Genomic DNA, 9,908 nt, shown 5'->3' on the forward strand with positions numbered 1-9,908 from the left:
GCCCTAACCTTCCTCTTCCTCGCGTCCGCGCCTCCTCGGTTCGCCGCCCCCGGTCTTCTAACCTCGGAGCATTTAATACTTCCACCCACCACGACAAGGGGGCCTTGTGAAAACTTTGTGTGTGTAGCTAGGGCTTTTGTCCACATCCTGGGCAGGGCCAGGTCAGCTGGGTGGGTGCCTGGGGGTGTCCCGGCTCTCACGATGGGGAAGCCACCACGGAAATCCCAGCCTTCCATTTCTGACCCGCTTCTACGGCCGTGTGACAGCGCGCTTCGGGGAACAATTCCCATGCCCTGGTCGCCCCTCGGCGAGGGGGAGTCAGGAGGAAACCCCCGCACTCGGTGCCTCTCTCGACTGTCACGAGAGAAAAGGTGTGCACGCCGAGAGGGAGGCAGCCGAGAAATACCGTGCCTGAAAGAAACCTTTTAAAGGGAAAAGAGGGAAGGGGTCCTTTCTCTCCCACATCTCGGGAACCCGGGCGCGATGAGGCGATACACTGTTGCATCACGTAGTAGCCCAGCCTCTAGTCTCCTAGCCCTCCCCTCAGCTCCAGACGCGCGCCCAATCTCACGCACACACCCACAGCCGCCACCATCCGGAGCCCCCGCCCGGGCCCCGGTATTCCCCCCCGGCACCCGCCTGAAAGCGGGGACCACCCAGTGCCGGGAGAGCCGCGGGCAAGGGTGGTGAGGCCCCAGCACTCACAGACGGTCTCCCCACGGCCACGGCCATCGCGGCTGCGGCTCCGACTCCAGCTGCGCCCGGGTGCTCTCCGCCAACACTGGCTGCTGCTCCCGCTCGGGCTCGGGCTCCGGCTCGCCTCCCCCGCGCCTCCCTCGCGGCTGCGCTCTGCCAACACCCGGCTCCCGCTCGAAGCCAGCGGCATCTGCTCCCCCCACGCCGCCGCCCCTCCCGCTTTATTAGAGCAACATGGCCACCCGCCTGGAAGGGACCATTTGCTTCCCCGGGAAGGGGTGTGAGTCTGCGCGCCGGGGCTGAGGCGGTGGGAGGGGGGATGGCGTGCGGGCCTCCAGCCGGGGTCAGCGGGCTCAGGCCGCAGGACTCGCCCTCAGCGAAGGTAGCCGTGGGCCCCGAAACGACCCTCTCCAGTGCCACCGAGACTCCCGCAGCCTGTACTCTGGCCGCCACCCCCCCGCTCCACCACGTGCTGGAGTCCGAGTAAAATCCTGGGCGCGGAGGTCCTAGCCTCGGGTTCCGCCACGCGCTTCACCAAGCAGGAGAGGCTGCGGAGAAGGTGAAGGGACACTGGGGCTAGACGGGTCTGCGGGGACAGCGTCTCGCGGCCAGTTAGCCCAGGGCAAGCACGCTCCACCCGGAGGAACCGGCTTGGAAGGGCTGCGGGCCAACCTGGGAGAGAGAGAGCGGTGGGCGACCGAGGTGGGGCTGGGCAGACCCCCACGAGGAAGCGTTGCCCCTCCACAATTCTTTTCATAAGGGAAAGACTAAAAGGCTGGAAGCTGTCCCTAAAGCGCGCGGCTGGGTAGGGGATCACATGGAGAGGAAGAGGCCATAGCGGTTGCGGCTGCGGACGACCCAACCACCGCCGGCTGGAGAGGAAGAAAAGGACGCCCCCGCTGGAGAATTCACGCAGCTGTTGGCAGCCCCAGAGCGTGGGGCCAAGGCCTTCCCCGGGTGCAGCGAGAGCTCGTTGGTCACCCGTGGGGGCTCAGCCGACCTTATTTGATTGCTGGAGACAGACCCGACGACGCGGAGGCGCGCGGGCGGGAGTGCGGCTGGGGAGGGGCTTGGCGACAGCGCCGGGCGGGTGACCGTGAAGTCGGCGCGACTCCGGCCGCGTGGGGCTGGAGAACTCCTCCGCTGTGGGGAAGGACTTGCGCAGCAGATGTTGGGGCGTTACTGCGTGTCTGTGTGGCGGACGGAATGGCAGGGTTCTGGCGCGTGCTGGGTGGCGAGGTGTGCTAGAGCTGCTGTAGGTGACCGCGGCCCCTCGTGGAGCGGGAGGGGCGGACCTCGAGGACGAGGTGATTGGGCATAGCAACCTGTCCGCGGCTGGATTGGAGAGCGGGGAAAGTGTGGTGCGGAGGTGAAGGGTGGTGATCAGCCCACGCGATCGCGCCCTCAGGGAAAGCCTGGGCCTATTGAATTAGGTGAAAGACAAACCGCCTGTTTAGACTGAGGCGCCTCGGAGTCTGACCTAAGCGCCCAGGTTTGTAGCGGCTTTGCGTCTGCCTCTGTCCACCCGCCCCCACCCATCCACCTACCCACAGTGGGCCGCAGGATTAGAACGCGCCGCCTTTGGCTAAGGATGAGTGGGCTCCGGGCGTGGGCCCAGCCGCTGTGAAGCAGACGCTGGGTTGCCCCGGGAAGGGTTGAGGGGCTCAGTGCTGAATTCCACCCGCAGGGCTGAGAGTACCGATGAAAGCAAGATGAGGATCTCTGAATGGAGACCTGTTGTGCGTGTGGGCGGGCCCAGACTAGCAGGGAACGAACCTAGTCAGTTTTGACCAATATCTGCCCCCTTGACTGCAAATCTTTTGAAGAAATGGACCAACATTTATGCCAGGCATACAGTAGGCACTACGTGTTGAATTCAGATGACCGTGTGGATGGGTGATGTGCAAAGGGAAGGGGAAAAGAGAAATACTTTGATCTGCTCTCTGTATATAGCCATTTTTTCCTTCTCCCTTAGGGAGGATTAGACAGTGGCACTGCCCACGGACCAAAGGTCTCACGTAAACCCTGTAAAAAAACATCGCTCTTCACCTTGCCAACCAGATGTAAGGGCAATTGGAAACCAGCTCTCCATTTTGTGTTCCGTTGACCAGGCCAGATAGCAGGATTTAATTAATTGTTTTTATTTTTATTTACTTCTTTGGTTCGTGTTTATGTTGAAAACCTCAGATTAGACTGTAAGACTATGAACTCGCTACTTGGTGGGTGGGTTAGTTTATTCTCATCACAAAAGCTTAAAGTCACTTATTCCAACAGCTCAACTGTTGGAAGAAAGCCTTTTAGGACAAAATGATCCCAGTTTACCCGACTTCTGCCTGAATTTTTTCACTGACAAGGAGCATTGCCTTAAGTTCCCCTCTCTCTGCTTTTTGTTGTTTTGGCAGGTAGGCATAAATATATTTAATAAAAATACAGTTTTATTACTTTTGGCCAATAAGGCTATTTCAGAATGTCATTTCTCATTATGAAGCTATTTTTTTTAATTTTTTTTTAACGTTTATTTATTTTTGAGAGAGAGAGAGAGACAGAGCATGAACGGGGGAGGGGCAGAGAGAGAGGGAGACACAGGATCGGAAGCAGGTTCCAGGCTCTGAGCCATCAGCCCAGAGCCGACGCGGGGCTCGAACTCACGGACTGTGAGATCGTGACCTGAACCGAAGTCGGAGGCTTAACCGACTGAGCCACCCAGGCGCCCCCCATTATGAAGCTATTTAAATAATCATTCTACAACCAGACCTACCTAGGTTCAAAAATCCTGGCTTTACCACTTCATAACTGTGTGACCTTGGGCGAGTTACTTAACCTTTCAGCACTTCAGTTTTCTCATCTTAAAATCTGTTTAATAATAGCTCTTCCGTAATAGTTACAAAGGGATTAGATTACCTTTTTAGATTATACTGTGGTAAGAACTAAAAATTTTTAAATGCAGATGGCTCTCTGACTCTTAACCAGTGTGCAGTCTGCTGAGAGACAGATGTTTAAACAATTCTGCTAGATAAGACAAATCCTAGAAAAGATATGAATTATGGGGGCACCTGGGTGGCTCAGTCGGTTGAGTGTCTGACTTCAGCTCAGGTCATGATCTCACAGTTTGTGGGTTTGAGCCCCATGTCAGGCTCTGTGCTGACAGCTCAGAGCCTGGAACCTGCTTTGGAATCTCGCTCTCGCTCTCTCGCTGCCCCTCCCCTGCTCGTGCTCTGTCTCTCAAAAATGAATAAACATTAAAAATTTTTTTAAAAAAAGAAAAGATATATGAATTATGGGATTTTAAAGTATGGTAAAAGGAACTATTCACTCTGTCAGAACAGGAAAGGGTTCACCAAGGAAGTGGAGCAGGAGAGACAGCAAGAAAGACATTCTACTTTGTTCCTTTAGCCCTAGGAGTAGTAACGGCTTCTTAGTGTTACTAATTTTGGGATGACTTGCCATCTCTTATTTGTCCTTCTAACTTTGCCTACTTCAGCGCTTCTCAAATATTAGTACCTATGAGTCACCTAGGGATCCTGTTTGTTTATTTTTTTAAGTTTATTTATTTTGAGGGAGAGAGAGAGAGCAAGCACACGTGGGAGAGGGGCAGAATCCCAAGCAGGCTTTGCACCATCAGTGCAGAGCCCAATGCGGGGCTTGAACTCACCAGCTGTGAGATCATGACCTGAGCTGAGATCGGGAGGCTTAACTGACTCCACCACCCAGGTGCCTCTTAGGGATCTGTTTAAATGCAGATTCTAATTCACTAGGTCTACGTGGGGCCTGAGAGTCTCCAGTTCCCTCTGGCTCCCAGGTGATGCTGATACTGCTGGTCTGGTAATCAATCATACTAGACTAGCAAGGGTTTACAGTTGATAAGCAGTTCCTTTATTTAAGTTTCTTTGTTTGAAAAATCTGCATTAAATTCTTTTTTCCACTAAGAACCTGGTAGATATAGATGGAAACACACAAAAACTTGAAATTGTCATCCATGAGCTCAATCTCTTTTCCTAATTGTGAAAACATTTGTTAAAAAATTCATTCTGGGGGCACCTGGCTGACTCAGTGAGTAGAGCCTCTGACTCTTAATCTCAGGGTCTGTACATTGAAGCCCCACATTGGGTGTAGAGATTACTTTTTAAAAAATTCATTCTAAACATTGTAAATTTACCAGTAATTCTCAAATTCTCTCTTGCTTTTTATGCTCCTTGAAAATCAGGACAATATTTGCCCCTCTTTAGTCTTCTGGCATTTCTTTTCTCTGGCTTTCCAAAGCTGGCTGTATTGATTCCACAATCACTTATGCTAAGTATTTCATGGATAATTCATTTAGGCCTGGAAAGTTTAACTCACTTAAAATAATTGGTTGCTCGTTAACCACATTGGATTTTAGTAGCCTTTTAATCATTAAAATAATTTTTTTTCATTAAAAAATTACTGTCTTTAAGAGAGGAGACAAAAATGGAGAGGTCTTGTCCCCCCCCCACCCCTTTTTGTCATTTGATAGCATTGTATCCTCAGAACCCAAGAAGTGACTTTCATCCTTTCTTGTTCACCCTCTTGTGGCAAGCATTACTTGAAAAACAAAAAAATTCTGGAAATTCCTTGGTATTCTTTTTTTAAAAGCAAAAATTATGTAAGCCTACAGTATTCGTCCTTGTAGGCTTGTGCTACTCTTTAATACATGCTCTTTTAAAATCTGATCTTGTTAAGAAACACCCTGTGAAATGACATGCTCCCTGGAATATGAGGACTTGGACACTGGCCACTCTCTTTGGCAGCCAGCCCTGGAGTAGGGTCAGTTCCCCTGTTGTGGCACCCCTAATTATCAGATAATTCCTTTCTCCCTGGGAGCAGTCATTTCCATGTCAGTTATTATTTCTCTTTGTGAGCCTAAAAAAAGTATGTAGTTGAAGTCCCTCTTACTACTAGATGTTGCCACGGAGAAGAGAATCCTATATATGCACCTGTATATTATGACAGCAATATCGCTTCTATAGTCTCACCTTTTGTCTCAACCTATTTGCTAGCTACCATTCCACCATTATCAGTTTCCACCAGCTGAATAATTCTATTGCATGGGGTTACTCTGCACCTACATTTCTTGTCTTGTAGACTTGTTCCTTTTGAATGAGGTAATACTTCCGTATTTCAGCCATAGGTTCCTTGCTATTTCATCTACCAATATCTGTCCACTTGCATTCATTTCCTTCTGTTAAGTTTTCCAAGTTCTGTTTGCTTTGCCATTAATTCTCCCTTTCCAACCTGAGATTTCAAAAATCACCAGCACTATATTCCAAGTTTCTTCTGTTTTCATTTAGTCCATCTAGATCAACAGAAGTGGATATCAGTCAGTTGGTATGATAAATTTTAGCGGATTATGCTTCATGCCTCGCCATTATACTCTTTAGAAGAATAATAGAGTCAGCCATTGCAAGGCTTCCTCCATATTCATCCATAGCAAAAAAACATGGGCTTGGGAGTCAGAACAATAGGGGTCATGTTCCTGCACTGCCAAATATCATATGCTATGCAGTTTCTTAAATTGATATATTGATTTGGGTATAGGCTATTTCTATAGTAAAAACACCCCAGGCATGCCTGGGTGGCTCAGTCCATTAAACGACCCACTCTTGATTTCTGCTCGGGTCATGATCTCACAGTGGTGAGTTCAAGTCCTTTGTTAGGTTCCACTCTGACTCTCTCTGTCCTTCCCATTCTCTCTCTTTCTCAGTAGGTAAAATAAACTTCAAAAAAAAAATTGTTGGGGTGCCTGGGTGGCTCAGTCAGTTGAGCATCTGACTTCAGCTCAGGTCATGATCTCACGATCCGTGAGTTTGAGCCCCACATCGGGCTCTGTGCTGACAGCTCAGAGCCTGGAACCTGTTTCAGATTCTGTGGTCTCCCTCTCTCTCTGACCCTCCCCCATTCATGCTCTGTCTCTGTCTCAAAAAAATAAATAAACGTTAAAAAAAATTGTTAAAGAAAAGAAACACCCCAAAAGTCAGTGACCCGAAAAAGATAAATGTTTATGTCTGATGAAAAGTTCAGGAGGTGGTGAGCAGTCCAGAGGCCTGGCAGCTGTGATTCTTGAGGCCATCCAGAAGTCCACATTCCTTGTTGCAACCTTGTTGCTCCATCGAGTTCTGATTATTACCTTGTACACTCTGAATAAAGCTGGTTCACCAACACCGTATCCATAGTCCAGCCCGTGGGAAAGATGAAAGAGATGAAGAGGCAACGGAAGGGAAGCAATTTCCTTTTAAGGAAGTGACCTGGTCATAGCATGCGTCACCTCTGCTCACAATCCATTGCGAAAACTCGGTCACACAAATGTACTCAGGTGCAGGGGAGGCTAGGATTTGTGATCTCTTATATGACACCAAATGCCACGCTAAAAGGAAGAAATGAAAAATAGATACTGGGGGAAATCAGTCTCAGATGTAATATATTTACATAGTTTAAATTTTGTTTTAATGTTTATTTTTGAGACAGATAGTGAGTGTGTGTGGGGGAGGGGCAGAGTGAGCCAGAGACACAGAACCTGAAGCAGGCTCCCGGCTCTGAGCTGTCAGCACGGAACCTGACGGAGGCTCCAATTCGTGAGCTATGAGATCATGACCTGAGCCAAAGCCGGACGCTTAACCAAGTGAGCTACCCAAGCGCCCCTATATTTACGTAGTTTAAAAAAATAATATAAAATTGTGTACAATGAAGTCTCCCACTCCATATACCATCTGTCCAGTCCCCATCCCTTTCCCTAACAGATAAATAATTTATTAGTGTCTGGTATATCTTTCCAGAGTTTTCTTAAAGCAACTTCAAGCAAATTTAAATATATATTCTTATTTCTTACCTTATCCCAAGTTTTACATAAAAGAAAAACCACACAGATCATTCTGTACCTTATTTTGTTTATTTAACACTATTTTGCACATCCTTTTATATGACTGACTAATTATCTTATTCTTTTATACTGTTGCCTAGTACTTTTAAGGCTGTATCATCATCTATTTAATAGTCCCATTGATAAATTCAGGGTTGTTTCTAATCTTTTACCATTACAAATGATGCTGAAATAATAACCTTGTGTTTGTAATTTTGAACATGAGAAAGCATATCTGTAAGATACATTTCCAGAAGTAAGATTAGCCGATCCTATGATACTGAGCCAGTCTCTTGATCTCGTTAAGTCTCATTTTCTGTACCTATAAAATGAAGTTCATATTTACCTCATAGATAGGGTCATTATGATAATGAAATAACTAAATATAAAGTTATTCTACGATAGTATCAAAATCATAAAATAGAGATACATTTATCAAAATATGCATAAGATTTGTACTCTCAAAACTACATAACACTGCTGAGAGAAAGGAAACCTAAACTGAGAAATATACCATGTTCATGGATTAGAAGACTCAATATTTTTAAGATGTAATTCTCTCCAAATCAGTCTATGGATTTGGTGTAATCCCAATTGAAATCCCAAGGAGCTTTTGTAATAGAAATTGAAAACCTGATTCTAAAATTTAATGCAGAAACACAAAAGACCTAGGATAACTAAAATAATTTTGAAAAAGAACAAAATAACAAAGTTGGAGAACTTAAACTACTTAATTTCAGGGTTTACTAAAAAGCTAAAATAATCAAGACATCGTTGAATTGGCCAAAATATAGTCACATAGTTTTTGAATGATTCAGAGAATCCAAATATAGACCCACACATGTATGGTCAATTGAATTGTGATAAAGATGCCAAGGTAATTCCATGGGAAAGGATAGTCTTTTCAAGAAATCCTACTAGAACCATTACATGTCCATATAGACAAAAAGAACCTCAACCTTTATTTTACTTATACACAAAGATTAAATCCAAGTGGGTCATAAACCTAAATGTAAACACTAAAACTAACATTTGGGGTGCCTGGCTGGCTTAGTCAATGGAGCATGCAACTCTTGATCTTAGGGTCATGAATTTGAGCCCCATGCTGGGCATAGAGATTACTTTTTTTTTTTTTAATTTTTTTTTAACGTTTATTTATTTTTGAGACAGACACAGAGCATGAATGGGGGAGGGGCAGAGAGAGAGGGAGACACAGAATCGGAAGCAGGCTCCAGGCTCTGAACCATCAGCCCAGAGCCCGACGCGGGGCTCGAACTCACGGACCGCGAGATCGTGACCTGAGCTGAAGTCGGACGCCCAACTGACTGAGCTACCCAGGCGCCCCAAGAGATTACTTTTTTAACAAGTAACACTTCTAGAAGAAATCAGGAAAATTTTAATGACTGGATTAGGCAATAATTTGTTAGGACACAGAAAGCACTAACCAATTGGACATTATCAAAATTCAAACTTTGGCTTCTCCAAAGAAACTATTAATAAAATGAAAAGGCAAGCCACAGATTGGAAAAAAAAAAAAAAAAAATCTGTAATACTTAGTTTTCTTAATGGGCAAAACACATGAATATACACATCATAAAACAAGATACATATTTGGCCAAATGTGCATGAAATGACACTCAACATCATTATCTTTAGGGAAATGCAAATTAGACTACACACACACACATATCACCTACTAGAATGCTGAAAATCAGAAAACCTGGCAATACTAATGGTTAGGGAGGATATGAAGTACCTGGAATTCTGATGCATTGTTTGTAAAATATACAGCCACTTTGAAAAACAGCTTGGCACTTTCTTATAAAGTTAAACATCTATCTACTATGTAACTCAACAGTTCCTATCAGAGGTATTTACACAAGAAAAATGACAACATGTATCCACAAAAAGAGTGTTTGTAGCAGCTTTGTTTATAATAGCTAAACAATGGAAAGAATCCAAGAGTGTCAACTGGTTAGTTGATACATTGTGATATACCAATACAACTGGACACTACTTAGCAATAAAATATACTATAGATATATGCAAAATGTGGATAAATCTAAAAAATAGGCTGAGTGATGGGGAGCCTGGGTGGCTCAGTGAGTTAAGCATTCAACTTTGGCTCAGGTCATGATCTCGCAGTTCACGAGTTCGAGCCCGGCATTGGGCTCTGTGTTGACAGCTCAGAGCCTACAGCCTGCTTTAGATTCTGTGTCTCCCTCTCTCTCTGTCCCTCCCCTGCTCATGCTCAATCTCTCTCAAAAATAAGTTAAAAAAATAAAAATAAAAATAGGCTAAGTGAAAGAAACCAGACAGGAAGTATATACAATGTGATTCC

General features: G+C 45.9%; 1 protein-coding gene across 8 annotated transcripts in view; it reads right to left on the minus strand.

Moving 5' to 3' along the window:
* Positions 1–874, minus strand: part of SEPTIN11 (septin 11) — a 92,336-nt gene extending 91,462 nt beyond the window's left edge. For 5 of the 8 annotated variants that reach the window (XR_006201881.1, XM_042936136.1, XM_042936132.1 and 2 more), the window contains exon 1: positions 706–873. Coding sequence is in view for 7 of the 8 variants with exons in the window: in XM_042936136.1 (XP_042792070.1) it covers positions 706–732 (27 nt within the window). In the remaining variant the exon portion in view is untranslated. Of the gene's footprint in view, positions 1–705 lie in introns of all 8 variants that reach the window. The other 3 variants (XM_042936129.1, XM_042936130.1, XM_042936134.1) reach the window with 2 other exon arrangements.
* Positions 875–9,908: the final 9,034 nt, after the last annotated feature.

This window comes from Panthera leo, chromosome B1 (genome assembly GCF_018350215.1).
Source record: "Panthera leo isolate Ple1 chromosome B1, P.leo_Ple1_pat1.1, whole genome shotgun sequence".
NCBI classification, from domain to species: Eukaryota; Metazoa; Chordata; class Mammalia; order Carnivora; family Felidae; genus Panthera; species Panthera leo.